The sequence below is a fragment of the Mandrillus leucophaeus genome, unplaced genomic scaffold (assembly GCF_000951045.1).
Source record: "Mandrillus leucophaeus isolate KB7577 unplaced genomic scaffold, Mleu.le_1.0 Scaffold394, whole genome shotgun sequence".
Classification (NCBI taxonomy): domain Eukaryota; kingdom Metazoa; phylum Chordata; class Mammalia; order Primates; family Cercopithecidae; genus Mandrillus; species Mandrillus leucophaeus.
The window spans coordinates 2,286,064-2,306,124 of NW_012104187.1; the positions used below are offsets into that span (position 1 = coordinate 2,286,064).

A 20,061-nucleotide genomic window follows, 5' to 3' on the forward strand; every position below is an offset into this window, starting at 1 on the left:
GGCCTTTTTACATGTGTGAACTCATGCAATCCTCACAACCCTATGTTTGCAGATCCCCTTTTAAAGATGGAAAACCAAACCACAGAGAGGTTAGGTAACTTGCCAGAGTCACATAGCTAATAATTGGAGTTGCAGAGCTACAACCCAGGCAGCCTGGATCCAGTGTGTTCTCATAACCACGGGCTTCATTCTTTCTCCTACATGGAAACCTGAGCCATGCCAAATCGACCTGGGGTCGGGCATCACCCCACATGACAGTGAAGGGCTCATTTTATCCGAACGGGAAGCAGGACAGCCAGGCTGCAGGGGAACAGTGTCCCTCTGCTGATGCCTGTGGCTGTGTTTGTGCATTTACACATCACATTAGCGGAGATGAATGCCAGTTGGAATCCAACCCACCACAGCAGATTACCTCATGCAAGAGAGAAAACAGTCCTGCCTGTGCTAGCCTGGCTCTGCGCTGGCCTGTATTGACTCACGGGGCCTCAGCTGGCCAGGGCCTTGGGGCAGCTCTGGGGCCCCCTACTCGGGCAGGAGTCCCAGCTCAGGACTGGACACACGGAGGAGGATGGGGTGGGGAAGAGTAGTTCCCTCCCATACCCTCGACCCCTCCCAGCAAGTACAGAGAGTCGTACAGCAATCGCCCCGCCTTACTTAGAGGCTCTGATCTCCACAAAACTGGCCAGGGCTGAATTCAGAACAAATAAAGACTCGGCCTGCCGCCACTTCAGAAAGGTTGCTGACCGCTGGCTGGAAGCCGGCCTGGGAGAGTCCACAGCTAAGAAGCATTTCTGAGCTGTCTTTAGTTAACCCTGGGGGTTTCCTGCACCCTCTGGCTGTTTCTGCACTGAACTAGAAAAGATATCAAAGACACTCATTAAAGAACCAGACCCAGTGACTACAAGCTTGGAAAACTCGAAGTGCAAATAATCCAGTGTTTAAAAGCAAAGGGTAGAATCTGTTGCTACATTAAGCTGTCGCTGCCCACAGTTAATTTTCTGCTGCTCTGCAGACGTCATCTTTGTAGGCAGTTTTACACCAAGAGTTTATTAAGTTCATTAAATCATAGTATAGTTTTCCACATTTTAAAAGAAAGATGTTTCTAATATGAGCACTGCTCATTATCAGAAGGATATATTGAAATTTCTTTTAAAAAGCTAAGCAGTAAGATTTTCTTGAGAGTGAATCATTGTCAAGTGACTTAACCTTTGTTATCTTTTTGTAGTTGTTGTTTGTTTTTGTTTTTGAGATAGAGTCTTCCTATGTCACCCAGGCCGGAGTACAGTGGCGCAATCATGGCTCTCTGCAACCTTGACCTCCCAGACTCAGGCGATTCTCCTACCTCAGCCTCCCAAGTAGCTGGGATGACAGGCACACGCCACCATGCCTGTCTCATATGTTTCATTACTTTTTTGTAGAGATGGAGTCTCACTATGTTAGCCAGACTGGTCTTGAACTTCTGGACTCCAGTGAACCTCCTGTCTCAGACTCCCAGCATGCTGAGATTGCAGGTGCGAGCTGCCATGCCTAGCCTATCTTGTTCTTAATACAAACAGTTAAACTTTTGTTTAAAAAAAAAAAAAGCCTTTCACCCTGTAATAGCCATTTTAAATCCGTGCGCTTTGTTACATGCCCACAGTGATGGTGATGGGGGTGGTGACGGTGATTACAAGCACCACTCACTATTTGAATCTGTCACATGGTTTCTGGTTGAGTTCTCAGCACAACTCTACCTCAGCAGAATGGCTGAAGTTCCCATCTCAGCTCATCACTCCGCAAACTGGGAGACCTTAGTTAAATTGCATAATCTCAGTTTCCTTGAACGTAAAACGTGAATAAGAATAATAGTTAAGGTTGTTGCAAAGACTAAAGGTAGATGACAGATGTGAATAAAATGACACACACGAAGTGCTAAGCAGGGTACCTAAGACTGCTGCAAGTGGTAGCGGCGGTGTTCTCCCCCTTCTGCATCTATGGAAACAGGCTGGAGAGGTCCGGGAACCTGGCCCCTGGCAAGCAAGGGGTGGAACCAGGATTGCAACCTCAGGATTCATGACCCCAAAACCTTCATGCCCGGAGCACTCTGTCTTGCAGCAAGCATTTGGAAGGTTGATATCTATAGACTAGTGTTAGATTCCATGCTGGCAGCTGCCCTGCCGGGACCCGCCTTTGCCTCTTGATCCTTTCAATAAGCCCTTAAGTCTTTTAGCCAATCTGGGTGCCCTTTTTTGAACTTGATCCAATCTAAATACGTCCCTAGTGCCTGTGAAATTCACAAGTCAGCTTAGTCACAGAGTACAGAGTGTCCAGAGTTTTATGAGGCAGGATTATACTTTCCCTGTCACATGAGGTAATTCTGCTGGGGTGAACCTGAAGTGGCATTCATCTTCATTAATGTGACTTGTGTTACAAACACACATCCAGCGTGTAATTTACTGCCTTGTCTGGGGTCTGTCATCTCTGCCTTCAGATTTCTCACATTTATACAAAACCAGAAAAAACACCCTCTACCCTTCTTTTCTTACACATATAAAATGAGTTGTGGAATTGAGGCAGATAATCCTTAACACCCCCACCCACACACCTCCCATTGCCAACACATAACGACACAGAAAAATGCCCAAGGTGTCTGCTTGGAAAATTACGATCCTTCTCCATCTCCCGTTTTTGTGTGTAGGTCTGGCTTCAACCCTTTTTTCTAACGTGCTTGCAATTTTCTATTTTGGGCAGTGTTTGTCTTCTCATTGCCCTCTGAGTTTTGTTAAACCTCAGAACCTTGCATTTCATTCTTGGTGAAACTTCATTATGTTTACAGTTCTAATAGGAGAGAAACCTTGTAATCTAGTGTGATGAGCTCAAACATTTAATATTGCGCAGTCTTCACATTCAAGGTTTGTGGGAGTGAGGGGTGCGTGTATTGCCTTATTTTAAAATTATTAATGACAGACTTAGGGGGTTAGTCTAGCAGGCGCATCGTAAAATTTTGTGAAGAATGGCATTGCGTTTTCATGTCTTAAAAGACTCAACTCAGCATAAAAGTGTTTGAAATTATATTATCCTCCCCCGGAATGTTAGTATTTATCTTTACATCTCACGTACACATCCTGCTTTATTTTCTGCCTACTTGCTTTCATATCATTCTCCCGTACGAGATTACAAACTCCTTTACAGCAGAAATTGTGGCTATTCATGTTTGTGTCTTTGTACTTGACTCACTCAGTAACTGCTTATTGAATCTAATCTTGACATTTCTGGGCCTTGCTGTACCTGCTTTGTAAGGATAATTCTATTTGGCTTATAAAGATTGTGGTTTTATCTAATTCACAGTTGCGAAACTGTTAAAACTTTCTCAAAGTTAGTAGCCAAAGTGACTCATTTAGAAATGCATAGTTTATTTACATATGTGTGGGTGTAAATAGGTGTGACTATGTTTACATGCATGTCTATACTTTATAAATAAGAGGGGAAGTGAGCAGTTCGAGCATGTGAAAGGTTCAGGAGATTGACCCAGGGAGCGTTCTTTCGTTGTTCTGAATAAGGAGGGAGGAGGAACAGTGCCGGAGCCAGGAAGGAAAGCATGTTGTTTCCTTGGATTATTTTGTTTTCATTTGGTTCACACCTACGGAAAAGAGGACCCTTCCAGATTCTTCAACATACAGGGAAAGGCAGTGCATGACATTGGATTCTTTCTGCTGAAATAAACAAGCTATGGTTAGCTGGAAGGCGTGGGAGATTTGGAGCTCGTACTGAATGCAGGTTGTACAAAGTTAAATAGAATAATCCACAGTTTTGAAACTATATGCCTATATTCTGTTTGCTGCAATACAAGCTACAGTGTTTTCTGCTCATGACCCATGTTTTAATAGTCGCCCATTGCTTTGTGTTGGTTGGTATAAGTGCAGTTTACTTGTTAGCTCACCCTTTTGTTCATTTGTAAAAGGTAGAACTCTCATCTTAATACGTTTATGTTAAGAGAAAACCTTTTTTCTTTGATACTGTCCAAATGAGAAGAGAATTTCCTTCTTGGAGTGGTGAACAGGAAGGCTGGGAAGGGCAGATGGCTAACCTCGGACCACATGTTCTCCATGGTGCAGAAAGTAGATATGATTATGGATGGGGCTGTTCTGAGACAAGATATGTTATTTGTAATGTGAGCCAAGCAACGGCTACCCAAAGGTGGGAGGAGGGATGGAGTTGTTCCTGGGAAAATATTCCAATACAAATTCTATACCTAGAAGACTTCTTGTAAGAAAGTGAATCTAAGAAAGCAGTCAGGTTCGTTCCTCTGAAAAACATGAAATGTGTTACAAAAAGCCTTATTATATGGAGTCTGTCTGACCCCCACCCCACTGCTCCGGGGAATGTGTCCAGAGGTTGCAGCTCACTGGCGCCCCCCGGTGGTAATCAAGCTTTCTCCTATTTTATTGTTTGGGTAAGACCCCTGTGGTGGTGAACGGGGCAAACCTCAATGTCCAGGGTTGGAAGGTGTTTGTGGTTTTTTTTAGGTTTTATTCAAGCTTCTTTGTCATTCTTTTTCTCATAGGCCAAAGAACTGCCAACTCTGAAAGATAATGATTTCATTAATGAAGGCCAAAAGATTTATATTGATGACAACAACAAGAAGGTCTTCCTGGAAAAACTAAAGAAGGATGTTGAGGTAAGAACAGTCAGTGTAGAGGCCATACTAATTGTATAAATATCAGCCCTGTTGGTTTTTAGGAACTTTTTAAACCATCTATTTAAATCTGCAATCAAGGCAAAAACCTATATACTCTAAAGTCAGACACGAAAGTGTCTCGTGTTACATGATCTGGTTTAAAGCAAACACATGCCAGTTCAGCAGCCCTCTCATTTAGGCACCAAACACAAGCAAGCACCTGCTGTCATGTGCTGGGAATCCCCGGCCCCAGGCCCCTGTATTCTGTATTGGAATGGCCCATGAAGACTGACCTGCCCACACCAGCCAGTTTGGGAGGGGCCAGGGGAGTACTAGACTCTGTGTCAACCAGCAGAGCATCTCAAAAACAAATGTTCAGTCACTATTAGAGTCTTGGCACTTTCCCCTCTAAAACACATGTCAGTGCTGGTAAACATAGCCTGGATCACTTAATGCTTTCTTATCTCCACCAGTCACCACGAACCATGTCATGAGGCCCCAGTGAGGCCCCTTACACATCGTGGGACTAGCACAGAGGCAGCTTGGGACAGTAGGTCATAGGGGACAGTGGAGAGACATAAAACAGTGTCCAAGGGGCTTTAGTCCATAATGATGGAGTTTTGCTTTAAAACACTGTTCTAAACATTTAAAATGTACCTTTTCCTGTCATTTAGTGTATGATAAAGGCATTGCAGCTTTTCCATTGGATTTGCTCATTTAAGTCTTTTATAAATAAATCCAGGGAAAAAGATTATTTTCTTGGACTTCGTTGAGTTACAAAACAATGCAGTGGGAATTAGAATTTAGGCAGCTACTAAACTAAGGTTTTCTTAGCTGTTGCTTTCATTCATTTACGTACACTTCCCGGCACACCAGTACAGGGCTGCTACTTAGAGGCTTTGTGGGAAGATTGTCTTTTTCATGTCATTAAACAAAAAAAAAAGAAAAGAAAATGACTAAAGCCAAAGAGAATGACTGTCATACATTTGTATTTCCCATGAAGGCAGAAGCAGTATAATTTCTTTTTACTCTTCTAACAGTTCTTTTTATTACAAGAAACTCAGACTAAGTTATTAATACTTAATATTTTTAGACCATAAATAAGTTTAATAAATTTTTTTACATTATTTTAACCTTTATGGTATACACACTTGGATTAGAACCTATATGTTCATTATTTGTGAAGGGTATAAGCATCTACTTTTTTGTTGCCATTGTTTTTAGAGACAAGGTCTTGCTGTGTTGGCCAGGCTAGAGTGCAGTGGCATGAGCATAGCTCACTGCAGCCTTGAACTCCCAGCTCAGGCAATCCTCCCATCTCAGCCGCCATAGTAACTGGGACTCCAGGCGTGCACCACAGTGCCTGGCTAATTTTTGAATTTTTTTTTTTTTGGTAGAAACAGGGTCTTGCTACGTTGCACAGGCTGGTCTTGAACTCCTGGCCTCAAGCAATCCTCTCACCTCAGCCTCCCAAAGTGCTGGGATTACAGGCATGAGCCACTGTGCTTAGCCTATAAGCATCTACTTCAAACAGAGATACAAGTGTTTGCTTTTCTCTTGTAACATTTTCCTCCAGTCTTTCATTAAGGAATGTTTTGTTTTCCTCAGTTGTCAGTGGTTATTAATAAAATGTATTAGTTAAGCATTTCCCCCTTGCTTTGGGATCTGTTTGATCCAACTGATAAGTGTCCTTAGTAAATATACTCTTTTGGATTTTTATTGATTAATCAGCAAATCTTTGATACTGACAAGAATATTGTTTTAGCGATTATGGTAAGTAGCCATTAGGCTTATCTGTGACCTATCAAAAATTTTTTTTTTCCGTTGGCAGTATATCACTATGATATTTAGACTCCAGAAATAATGTAACTCAAGCAGTTTAAATTTGTAGTTGAATTACAGAAGGATCCTCTTAGCTCTTTTGTTGTCTCTAATAATACCATTGATTAGAGGACTCATAGCCTAATCCCATACATGGCTCAAGCACTTAGCTGTTTCATTGAAATGGAGGCAGGTATAAAACATTCTTTCATTTAAAAATATTCTCAATAGCTGATAAGTGCCTTTAGTTTTGAAATTAATGCAGAACCATCATTAAATTTTTAAGCAGGTAATTATGGTGAAGTAGCTTGACATCTGATCTTGATAATGAGGCTAGAATTTAATTGAGTTTCCTTTTTTCTTCAGTTCCACGCTTTCTAATTTAGCTGACTGACCCGTTGGAGTTTCATTACAGTTTTGTTGTTGTTGTTACTGTTTTTCCTTAATGCCTCAAGTAGGAGATCTGAGTGTATTACAGCTCAAAAAATCTAGATTTTAGGAAAACTAGTTTTCATATGAGATTCTAGTTGCTGTTTTTCTATCACTGAAGCCCGTTCTATTCCTGTGCCATGCTGGGTACTTGCATCCACATAGCTTTGCATGTAACTAAACACAGGTGAGTCTTTGCGCGCATGCGTACACACACACACAAATTGGTGTATGAGGAGTGACAAGCACTTTTTCCTTCTGCCTTGTGTTTTGTTAACTCTGATCACGGCCCTCAAGAATCAACCCTGGTCTCTCCTCTCATTGACTCACATGATGCAAAACTGCTGTCCCTCTGTGGCATCCAGGAGTACCCATCACAGGGCACTTCAGCTGTCCGAGGTTTATAGCCCCCCATCCATGGAGATGGGTAAGAGGGGATAGGGTGGTGGGAGTAGCGGGATAGGCGGCACCATTTATGGAGCACATCAAGCCCAAGTCCTTCCCATGCAGTCAGTGTCACTTGTCATTCTCAAAACAGCCCCTTGACAGTGGTCCTGCCCCTACCCTAGTTTGATGAATGAGAAAGCCGAGCCCAGAGACGGTATGTAATTTGCTCAAAGGCACAAAGCTTCTAAATTCAGACTGGGGCATCAGGCCCTCAGAAGGCACAGTACTTAACTACTTTGACATAAACACAAGTTAAAAATACTCGTGAGAGCACAGTGGAGGCTTTGTTTTCTGATAATTGCTCCAAAGGAGTATTATTATAATTTTTAACAAGTGGTAAGATACAACTGTTAAACAGGGTTGACTGGCATTTTAATTCTACTTCACAGATATGTTGGGAGATGGTGATGTGGTAGAACACAGTGTGTTAGTATAAATAAATCAACTGGAAACCATTGTGAGGATAATCTTAGACTCGCAAAGATCTTGAGGAAGATTCTAGCTCAAAGATTTGTCACAGCAAGGAATCAATTATTAAGGAATTAGATGAGAAGAGATATTCTGGAGGGAAAAAAGAGGCAGATCTGAGGTCTAGCAGGTGGTTTGTGAGAAGCTGGAAAGGAAGAAAAGCAGGGGACCTAAAGACTGAAAAATCTTCACACTCTGAAATCTTATGTTCTTAAAAAATAAAGAACAAATATATTGTGTTCTTGCAGTGAGCCGGAAGCTGACCCCACAGTGAAGCCCACACTCCCTTTCTGTCTTCTCTTTCCATCCGCAAGCTTCCAGCCCACAGTTTTCTCTAACAAAAATCTTGGATTTATTGCCACACTTCATTCACTGTACCTCAGATCAGATTTAAAATAAAATTTGAGGCCAGGTGTGGTCGCTCATGCCTGTAATCCCAGCACTTTGGGAGGCTGAGGCAGGAGGATCGATTAAGCCCAGGAGTTTGAGACCAGCCTGGGCAACAGGCTTTTTGTAGAGACCCCATGTCTACAAACAGTTGTAAAAATTAGCCAGATATGGTGGTTCATGCTTGTGGTCCTAGCTACTAGGGAAGCTGAAGCAGGAGGATCCCTTGAGTCCAAGAGTTTGAGGCTTCAGTGAGCCATGATCCACACCACTGCACTCCAGCCTGGGTGACAGAACCAGACCCTGTCTCAAAAAGAAATTTAAGATGTGAAGATCAGAGCTCATGAATTAACGGACTTTTCCATATGGTTCTTTTTCCCCTGGTCCACAAACTGAAACCTGTTTAAATTTGAAATCTTGATATTAAGAAGACTTCTACCATAATCAAAACAACATTGACAGTTATAAATCACAGCTTCCGTTATTTTGTGCAAGGCACCATATTCTTTCTCTCAGCTTCATTATCTTAATTCTTCCCCACCCCTGTGAGGTGAGTGGCATTGTCCCATTTTAAAGTCAGAATGACTGAAGATCCAGGAGGCAAACTCGTCAAGCGTGGAGCTAGCGAGAGGCCGAATCAGACTTGCTCTTTGCTTCTTGAATGGGCCTCCCTTGTCAGCATGGCCTGTCCTTTTCACCACTGTGCCATACTTGGTTTTTCCCATTTCCACCTCAGTCTCAGAGATTTGAAAACATGAATAATAATCCCAGCACTTTGGAAGGCCAAGGCAGGGGAATTACTTGAGGCCAGGTGTTCAGACCATCCTGGACAACATAGCAAGATTCTGTCTCCACACACACACAAAAAAATTAACTGGGCATGGTGGTGCACCTCTGTAATCCAGCTCCTCAGGAGGCTGAGGCGGGAGGATCCCTTGAGCCCAGGAGTTCAAGGCTACAGTGATCTGTGATCACACCACTGTACTCCAGCCTGGGCAACAGAGCAAGATCCCATCTCTTAAACAAAAAGAAAACATGTGCAATACCCATTGCGACTGCAATTTCCTCAGTCTTCTTGGGTGCCTTAGAACAGCTTCTTACCTAAAGATACAGTTTTCATCACTGAGCTTCTTATCTAGAGATACATTTTTCATCACTGATGGTTTTTGGGTTGTGCTAGGAGTTGACTGCACCTTTATTTCTTCCTCACTGGAAGATGAGAATAAGCAGTCTGACCACAGGCCTGAGGCCCAGGAAAATTACTCTGGGCTGCCCAGTGTGGCGAGGAGCCCAGATGGGGTGCCGGGGAGGCTGAACCCTGAAGGCTCACCATGGTGAGTGCGGCTGGTCAATCCCAGTTGTCCCCTTCCCTCCCTGCCCTTTGGCAAATTAATCGCAGACAGCCCCGACTTCTGTAACTAAAACACACTTGAAGGTCAGCCCGTAGACCTTCCCGTTAAGGGAAGCGTATTAAATGGTCGCCTTGCGCTTCCTTCCAAGAGATGTTGCCTCATGCAGCCTCAGAAAGGTTTTCTGTTGTTGCTTTGTTGTTTGTATTTGCCTTTAGTAGTTATTTCCTGGTGGAAGCAGGTTGGGGACAATTAGGGAGAGCTGGGGGGACAGATAGGGATAAAGTAGCAGGCAGCCTATTCTCTTGTCCAACAAGTGCCGAATACTTTCCTGAGCCCTCTGCCTGCTGGGAGTCGGGAATGCAGTGAAAGCCAAAACTTTAGAGCCCCTTTTGAGAGGCTGCCTTGCTTGGGAAAGAGAGAAGTTTTCAAATACTCCAGCAAAATGAATGTGCAACGAGGCCATGTGCCACTGGGGAGGGAGTGTACAGTGCCCTAAACACCCAGACTCCGGGGCTGTGCTGCTCTGTGTGGTGCCCTGCCGCTAGGCCTGAAGGCACAGGAGGAAGTACCTGCCCACAGGGAAGAAGCCCAGGAAGCGGGCAGAGCAGTGCTCAAGTGGACTCCAGATGTGGATAGGGCCAAGCTATCCAGGCCTCCTGGACCATGTGAGTTTTGTTTGTGCCCCGTGAGAAACGTGGCACTATGGAAATGTCTTAAGCAGAACAGGATGTGATCAGGTTCACATTTTGAAAACTTGTGCCCTTTGCAGAGGACTGGAGGGGAGGTTGAGGCACCAGTCAGCCTTTGCCACTTCACAGGGACCTTCCAAGCACCCAGAGGGAGCAGGGATGGGCAGGAGGGGGGGCCTCTTCCCTGTCACTGCTCAAGCTGAGCAAGGCCTGGCCTGGCTCCAGAGAGGCTTCCAGGTGTAGGGAGGGAGGCCAGGGAAGCCGTAGATCCAGGGAGCAGAGCCAGGCACCATGCTAGGCTTGGGAGGGGCAGCGGAGGTGGCGAAGGAGACCCTGGCCTAGTTCTCCAGGAGCCCAGAGGCCTTGGAACAACAGGGCAGGGAGAAGTGGGCCCACCATGAGTGCCCCCCAACACACACCCCTCAAGCGTTGGAGAAGATTGGGTACTTACACTGCAGTATTTTCCAAATAGGCTTCTGAAACCCCAGGCCCACAGGACATTCTGACAGGGACGGGGAAGCGGGTTCCATGATCACAGCGGTGCCAGGCGTGCTGCTGCTGACCGTCTAACCGTCCAGAGACCCACAGCGCCGAGTCACGTGTGGAGGGCCTCCTCCGATGCCAGCTGATTTTAACTCATTACCTTCCTCCTAAGGTTGTGAAAGGAGAGGGGAAAGCTGCTTTCAGGCAGCCTCCAGAAGTAGCTGATACAGAGCAGGGAGTGCGGGCTCAGAACGGGCCCTGAATTCACCCCTCCTTGGATTTGAATCCTTGCACTCTCGTCCAGCTGCTGAATCTGGCTGCTGTCTCACACGGAGAGCCTGCCCCTTGCCTTGGATCTTGTCACCTGTCTCTGTACCCTGGAGTGCCCAGTTCTCTTCCAACCCACAGGCCCATATACAGCGGAGCTGTACCCGAGACCCAGCTCCCTGGCTGGCTTCACCGCGCTGGTGGAGGACTCAAGTGAGCCTTCCGCCACTGCAGATTTCTCCCCACAGCCTGGCAGCTGCCGAGATTCTAGAGCAGGATGCTGGAAAGGAATCTGGCAGAGGGAGGTGCAAGTGGAAAGCTGGTTCTCATGTTTACTCTAATGGGGGAGTTTGGGGAATGGCCAGGGGGATGAGCGGTGGCTTCCTCTCCTCTCTGGGACCCAGAAAGCTGAACGCAGGAGCCCCATGCTGTTTCCACGAGGGGTTTGCCTCTCTTTTTAAACAAACAGGTTTCTCCCACTTTGCTTAAATATTTGAGTGTAAGATTTGTGTAATTTCTATTTTCTGAGCTCGGAACAAATGGGGAAGATGTAGCTGGCCCCGGGGGATTCCTGGTGGGAAGGCTGCAAAGTGGGAGCTCTGGCCAGTTTGCGGGGCTGAGCGGGATGCTGGCTGATGGAGAATTGCAGGCACTGGGAACCAGCTGGAGAGTGGGACAGACCTGTGCCCAGGGGTCCTCTCCTCATCTGTAAGGAATCAGGGCTTCTCATTCAGTTTCGAGACAGAACTCCTTCCCAGCAGGCTGAGGAGAAATGGCTCTGCGGGGCTCAACAAATTGATTTCATTTTTAGCCAGAACTTCAAGACCTGTGATTTTCTCTGCTTGCCCTTTGCATGAGGACATTTGCTTCCTAAATTCTATCAGCGTAGCCCAGAGGCTGCTCAGCCACTCTGCATTCCCTCGTGAGGTGGCGCTGAGTCCTTCCAGAGCCAGGACCGTGAACCTTCTTGGACCCCGAGCCCAAGGTCACAGTGGAACAGGACCCTGTGCAGAGCCAGCCAGCCACGGGGTCAGGGGAGCCAGTTGGGTCCAGCCCACAGACGGGCTGCCACTGTTTTCACTCAGCATAACCGTCCACATTTTATGGCAATATTGGAACGTTGTGCTGAAGGTCTCAAATCAGAAAAGGGAAACAAAAAGAAATCGTGATCTGAAAAGTCAAAAAAGAACTGGGCAGACAGGAGTAGCCAAACACACAGAGCTGGGTCTTGCCCCCACATTATGTTGTAGCCGCGGCTGGAGGAGGAGAGGGAGGACAGGAATCCTGGGTGTGTGGGGCCTGGTGGAAAGCACCTTGTTGACCCGGACAGGACTGCATTGCTCACCAGAGGTGGACACAGTGCCTTTGCTTTTACTTATTTGCAACAGCGTAACGATCGCTTCCGCAGCCGCAGAGCGTGCTGAATTCCAAGGTGCTTTCCCGAACCACAGCAAGAGACTCCGCTGGAAGCTACTTGGGAGGTGCCTGGGTTTCCCCCTTAGCCTGTCTTAATTGTTGGAAGGAACTTGCTCTCCCTCCCAGTCTCTCTCTGCATCTCTCACTGGTCATGCTTCCTGCTCTCTGGTGAAACCCAGCCACCCTGTGATAGATCCACGCCTCTCCGCCTCCAGTGTGGCATTCCAGGGAAAATGACCCGAGCTCTGAGCCAGCCTGAAGTGTGAGGCTCCACTTTAGATAGAGAAACAGCCCCGGAGTGTAAGAACATCCGTAAAGGAGGCACCGGGCGCCTCTGCTGCCCCACCCCGCAGCCTTCCCTCTGGGTGTCACCCGAGCTTGTCTCCTTTTTTTAAACGTTGACTTTTATGTTTAAGGTGTGACTGACTGACCCTGTCACCTCTGTCCCCAGTTTCTGGCCCAGCTGAAGCTCATGGACTATAGTCTGCTGGTGGGAATTCACGATGTGGAGAGAGCTGAACAGGAGGAAGTGGAGTGTGAGGAGAACGACGGGGAGGAGGAGGGTGAGAGCGACGGCACCCACCCGGTGGGGACCCCCCCAGATAGCCCAGGGAATACACTGAACAGCTCACCACCCCTGGCTCCCGGGGAGTTCGATCCGAACATCGACGTCTATGGAATTAAGTGCCATGAAAGTAAGTTTGATTACTGTGGACCCTTTTTCATGTGAAGTGGTTTGACTTTGGCCTTGTCATCTACCAGGAATCACTACCCCAGTTATGAGGGTGCTGTCCGGCAGCACTCATCCTCCAAACTCCAAAGAAATGGATTTGAGGACAAGAATATGTTAAAGGTAACCGTGATCTCAGTGCTGAAACATAAGGCAATTGGACCTTTGAATTCTGTGATGTTGAGGGAATACAGCAAAACCACAAACTATACTATGCATATACAACACACCTGTACATATGCACATACACACTGGCATACAACACATGTTCATATGCACCCATACACAAACACCAGAAATGCTTTAAAATACTAATACATTTTTGCTTAGTTATCTTTTTTATCTAAGTCAAAAGCATCATCAATCTAAGGAACACACATGTGGTCCTCTGTGACCCTTAGGTTGTCCTCTTGTCATCACCACCAGCGCGCTCCCTCTCAGGGATGTGAAGGGTGTGTGAAGCTGGGCCATGTGTGTGGGGTGGGAATCTGATTTGCCGCCTAGACTGGCTCTGCCGTCCTTCCCAGTTGGCAGGCCTGTAGCCTCTTCCCTAGAGTCAGATAAATCTTAATCCACCATATCCAGGTGATTGGGTGCACCAGTTATTTGAATATTACATCCTACCTTAGCAACTTATCCATGACAAAACCAAAATATTTTCGTGATAGGATAAAAACAGTTTCTTGTTTTTTGAATAATAAAAACTGTGGCTCATCGGGTTTTTTTTTAAATCTCAAATGGCGTATCAGCTGAGGATGTGAGTTCTGTTTTGTTCTGTTTCTGTTTTGCTCACCAAAATGTTTTCTTCAACACAGAAAATTAGTCAAATGTACTTTTCTTACTGTTCATATTTTTGGAAATGGATAGAAAATAGACATTGTAGCTGGGCGCGGTGACTCACACCTGTAATCCCAGCACTCTGGGAGGCCACGGTAGGCAGATCACCTGTGGTCAGGAGTTTGCGACCAACCTGACCTACATGGAGAAACCTCGTCTCTACTAAAAATACGAAATTAGCCGGACATAGTGGTGCATGCCTGTAATCCCAGCTACTCGGGAGGCTGAGGCAGGAGAATCACTTGAACTCAGGAGGCAGAGGTTGCTGTGAGCCGAGATCGTGCCATTGCAATACAGCCTGGGCAACAAGAGCAAAACTCGGTCTCAAAAAAAGAAAAAAGAAAACAGACATTGGAGTAGATGTATGCCTTTATCCAGTTCTGATACTATATCCAATGAGAATTATGAACAGTACATCAAATGGTAGAAAAGCATTAATGCACATAATTAGTTCTACTTGTTTTATGGGGTATTTTTAAATAGCATATTTCTTCACACCAAAGCAATACACAATCATTAAAGAAAATGCAAATTAATAATAAAAAAAGACTCCGTTCCACCATTGGCTCTCCACTGTTGCTATGATGTTTTTAGTTGTTACTGTTTTTAAATTGGAGGGGGACTGGGTCAGAGAGGCAAGCTGTCTGTTTAGTCAGGATATGCAGGAGTGGTATGGAGTTTGTGGACTCCTTCCATCCGCCTTCCGCTGAATCCCCTCCTTCCAGCCTCACTTCTCCCTCCCTCCCTCAGCAGCGATGCTGGCCCTGGTGGTGTCACATGTCCCACAGTCATTGCTCTCCTGTCTCTGCAGACTCGCCTAAGAAGGAGGTGTACTTCATGGCAATTATTGACATCCTTACTCATTATGATGCAAAAAAGAAAGCTGCCCATGCTGCAAAAACTGTTAAACATGGCGTGAGTATCTCCATTTTGTTTCCTCGCCTCCCTCTCCTGGCTCCTCTGTGTGGCCTGTAACTCAGGGATCACTCCTTTCTGCCACTGAGCTGCTTTCTATTGAGCCATTCAAAGCCCTTTAGTGACACTTGTTCCCTGGGGGCAAGTCATGTTCTGAGCATAAGACGCAGAACCGGCAAATGCTCACTGCTCACCCCTGCTCTTACCACAGCTCCCTGTGGCTTGCAGCGAGTCACTTAAACATGAACATCTCTTCTTTTTACACGTGGGGGACACTGACAGGCATGCGCATCACTAGGATGTCATACAAATTATTTTTGTTTGAAAAATGTTCCAGAGACAAAAGTGCGCAAGAATATAATGCAGTGTTTTAATATGAAATGTTCAAACCTGAAGCATGATTGTCTGCTTAAGACACTTCCAAAATATACAGGATTCTATTTTTCTCACAGTGAGTTGTATTTTTCCACTACAGAAATCTTTTGAGTGCAAGATCAAAGTTGCATAATATTACTCACCTTTAATGTGCTTGATGGGAATTTTCACTGCTCTAGCCATATGTTAAGCTATTGAATCCCCCATGAGAAGCCTATGAAAGAGATACTAGTGTACCTGCTTTTGTCAGTTGGAGAAACTGAGGAAGACAGCTTCAGGAGTAACTTGCCAGGGCCTCATACTAGGAAATGGTAGGGATGGGATTCCTCCGGAGGACCAGCCCCCGCTGCTCTGTGTTCATGCTCATCCCCTTGCCTTGCCTGCAGACCCCTCCTGCCTGGCCGAACTTTACAGCTCGCCGAGTTCATGCTTGTATTGCAGGATGCCATCTTTGTTTTGCAGAGGTCCTGAAAGCCATAGAGCCCACCCCACACAGATGAATGTATGCCCTGGTTTGTTGGCCCTGGAAGGAGAGGTGCTTCCCACAGACTGTGTAGAGCTAACCAAGATTCGCCAGAACCAAAAACTCACTTGAAACCTCTTCTTTTCTATTTTAAAACAGAAATCAGCCTAACACCGTATTCTATTTGCCAAAGAAATATTTCAGTCACCTTGTCAATAGCTATGGTATTCCTGCTGTATGCAGAGCACAGACCAGGACCTCACCGCCCCTGAGCACGTCAGTAAGCAAGGGTGCCTGGTGGCTTCCACCCAACAGAAACTTTTGAGTACCCTTTTTAAACAAATGTCTGTACCAGGTGCACTACCCCATTCCCTCATTCTGAGGCCAGTTCAGGAGGCTGAGGGAAGGGTCTTCAGAAGGTGGAGTGTATCCTAGCCACTATGGTTCCACATTCATCCCCCTATAAGCCACCAGTTTGCCTCCATAGTGTGACACATGGCATAAAATCACAGGTAGTTTACAAGAAGAAAATATTACTCTCAGCAAAGGAACGCTGTGTTAAGCTGCTGTTGGGGACCATTCCCTGCCTTGGAGCCTGGGCTCCTCCATGCAGCCCAGGCCTGGAAATATTACAAGTTTCCCCGTGAACATGGGTGTCTGAAAACAGCACCTGCTCACTTAGCAAAACTCTGATCTTGCCCTTTGCAGCCCAGGAAACTGGCCAGTGGCTCCCTTGAGTTGCTGGCCTGCACCTTGCATCTCATAAAGGAAAAATCCCCCACTGGGCTTCTGCAAGGGGCCAGGCTTGCTGGCTCTCTGCAGGGGGAACAGTGGCACCCCTGTGTGCTGCTGCAGAGGGAAGCCATCACCTGGTTATGGTGCAGGGAATGGGCTGGGGGCGGCTGTCCCGGAACCTGTGGCTGCTGCGGTTGCCCCTCATGTCTGAGCACTGAGCTGGACGCCTCTGTCCGAAACCAAGGGGGTCCTGGAGAAATAATGCGGCTTTAAGTCATTGTCATTAAGGTTTCCCTTTCGCCAAATGTTGATGTCATTCTCAAGGTGGCTCCCGTCTGCCTTCCTGAAACGTATAATGTAAGTATCGTTTTCGTGGCTTCTGAACAGTTCCACTGTTTGATAGTAGCATCCCGAACGTGGCCCATTTGATTTTTTTGTGAGTTGCAACAGCCCCGGTGTGTGTGGTAGCATCTGGTGCTCCTGTCGCCCTTTGTCTCATTTGCAAACACAGATTCCTAAGAACCTTGATTATTCAACCACAAGCGCCAAGATATTTTGAGTGATGTTTTTCAGAGCAGAGACTGCATGGGTTTGAAACTTACTTGCTGTATATTCAGCTGCCGTTGGAAATAGCTGTAGGTATTGAGTAATAATTTGGGGAAATCAAATATTATATCAGTATTTCCTTTTTTAAAAATTGCCCAGGCTGGCGCGGAGATCTCCACCGTGAACCCAGAACAGTATTCAAAGCGCTTTTTGGACTTTATTGGCCACATCTTGACGTAACCTCCTGCGCTGCCTCGGACGGACATGAACATGAGATGGACAGAGGTGGCTTCAGTGTAAGAAAAATGAAAACCAAACTCAGTGAAGTACTCATCTTGCAGGAAGCAAACCTCCTTGTTTACATCTTCAGGCCAAGATGACTGATTTGGGGGCTACTCGCTTTACAGCTACCTGATTTTCCCAGCATCGTTCTAGCTATTTCTGACTTTGTGTATATGTGTGGGGGGGTGTGAGTGTGTGCGCATTTTAAAAGTCATAAATTAAAACAGATCCACTTTGGTCAGAATGTGTCCCAACAAAGACCCTTTGATTCCAGCTATGGCCGAATGAATGAGTGAACAAGTGAACACACGTGTTGGGGAGGGGAGAAGGAAGTGCATGTCAGGCACCCGTGTTGGCATCACGCGACAAACTGTGGATCAGTTTTGTTTTGTTTTGTTTTGTTTTGTTTGAGTTGAAAGATATGAGACAGTATTCAGAATAATGAAGATAATAATGATTATTATAATAATGATGATGATTCCAAGGAAAAAACCTACAGCGAATGTTCCACTTCTACCCCGCACGCAAACACTCCCTAACAAACACTGGTAACCTGAGCCCCCAGCACTGGACGGAAGAATGCTGGCGTCTCCGTGTGTACTGGTTCAGGGTTCTGGCCCCAGCCTTGTCAGGACCCCCTGGTGTTCAGAGCCCCCACCCCTCCAACAAGCAGCTGATGACCCAGTGATTCTCTATACATTTTTCACCTCGGCCAATATGTCCAGGAAAACTGCTACTCTTTTCTTGCCTGGAGCATTCATTGTTACACCCTTACTTTGCAATATAGGAATTAATGCTACAAAATAAAACTAAAGCTTACCTGAAAAGTGCATAGTTTGGGGCAATGGTATCTACATCTCCCACTGTGGGAAAACCAGCAAAGCATCAAAACTCTGAATTCTCCGTTACCGAATGCAGATCTGAATTATAAGATGTTTATGTTTGACTATTGTTTCAACAGTGGGATTTTGTTATGAATTATCCCTTTAACTGAAACCCTCAGTTTTACTGTTTACATTATTAGGAAAACAGGGATATCTTTTGAATCTAAAAATTTGATGTACAGCGTGTGATTTTTGAAGTTTACATGTAAAGTCACTTACTTAACAGTGTAGGTGAAATAATGTTTGTCATATTTTGAGACATCCTGCAGTCATGTTTTTATGTGAGTGTTTTATTCAAAGTACACGGTAGACAGTCTTTCACAATAAAAGGAAAAGGTTTTTTTTTCCCTCCAAATGTACATTTATCAACCTAATGATTTTTTTTAAAAAGAGATTTCACCCCAGTCTGGTTTATGTAAGTTCATTGCCCTAAACTGTGCTGTTTTTAATCAAGTTATAGATTTCCAACCTAGATCATGTATCTACCAACTCTCCTGCATTTTCCAAAAGGCGTTGAGCTTCAATATTAATCTTGCTTAGAGTAGGTTATCCACTTATATGCTGCGCTATGGCCGTGCCTTTGAAACTCCTTGTTTAAAACATGATATGATTTTTGTGGGCAGTTTCAGAAAAGAAAAAAAAATCTACCCTTTAATTCTTACTTGCAACTCAACACATCTCCCTGCCGCACTGCCTTTTCCGGGAACTTTACTTCAGGCTCTCCGGATTGCAGCTGTGCCCAGTGTATGTGGATCTAGTTTACAGTCTTTGGAAGCCAGCGGTCATGCCCTCCCTGTACCGTCTACTGATTCTACATAGATTTGTTATCCTCAGCAGACAATGTTAACACCACTGTAACACAGTGTACAAATTCATATTTTATGTATTTAAAGTAATCCATACTGTGATTTGGTTTTTCCCTGCACCGTTCATTCTGGCATCAGACGAGTTTTTGTGTTCTGAAGTCCTGTTGTGGTTGACCCGAGACTACAGCCGTGAGACCCTGAAGTAAAGATAAGGTACACATACATTATTGGAGTAACTATTTCCTTGGGGCCAATCTGTATATGCTTTTAGAAGTTTACAGAATGCTTTTATTTTTGTCTATAACAGTCTGTCATTTATTTCTGTTGATAAACTATTTGGACAGAGTGAGGACGTTTGCCCTGTTATCTCCTAGTGCTAACAATACACTCCAGTCATGAGCCGGGCTTTACAAATAAAGCACTTTTGATGACTCACAAGATGAATCCTTTGTTCCTCTGTCCCAATTGTGTCTGTCTGTTCCAAACACATTTTAAATACTCGGTCCTGACAGTGTCTTTAGCTAATCCTTGAGGAAATAAAAATGGAATTGTATCTTTTTAGTTTCTAGAGCCTTGCCTTCCGTTTGGGAATTGCCAGTAATAACAGAGTTTCACAACACAATTGACTTTGCTGCAAGATGAACAAGTAGAGGAAAAGAATCTCTTCCATGATATCCTATAAAGTCATATGTTTTGTTTTTAGGTTTCATACACCTTAGTTCTATGTGTGTCAGCATTTTTTTGAAACTTCCTTGGGATACCATTGATGGATAGGAGACTTACGGCATTCCACTTGGTGCCAGGTTCACACAGACAGTTTGTCTACAGCACTTGCTTTGATAACTCATTTTTCTTCTAATGCAACTGATGCCAACCCCCGGGCCATGGACCGGTACCAGTCCACAGCCTGTTAGAAACCTGGCTGCATAGCAGGAGGTGAAGCTGGCCCGCATTACCGCCTGTGTTCCACCTCTTTCAGATTAGCAGCAGCATTAGATTCTCATAGGAGCGCTGAACCCTATTGTGAACAGCACATGCGAGGAATCTAGGTTGAGCACTCCTTATGTGAATC

The 20,061-nt window shown here is 45.3% G+C and overlaps 1 protein-coding gene across 2 annotated transcripts in view; it reads left to right on the forward strand.

Annotated features, from left to right (window-relative positions):
- The window catches only part of PIP4K2A (phosphatidylinositol-5-phosphate 4-kinase, type II, alpha), a 75,111-nt gene extending 55,571 nt beyond the window's left edge, over positions 1-19,540 (forward strand). For both annotated transcript variants that reach the window (XM_011991324.1, XM_011991325.1), the window contains 4 exons: positions 4,544-4,657; positions 12,868-13,111; positions 14,795-14,898; positions 17,177-19,540. In XM_011991324.1, coding sequence (XP_011846714.1) covers positions 4,544-4,657; positions 12,868-13,111; positions 14,795-14,898; positions 17,177-17,257 — 543 coding nt within the window. In that variant the 3' untranslated portion in view covers positions 17,258-19,540. The remainder of the gene's footprint in view (positions 1-4,543; positions 4,658-12,867; positions 13,112-14,794; positions 14,899-17,176) is intronic.
- Positions 19,541-20,061: the final 521 nt, after the last annotated feature.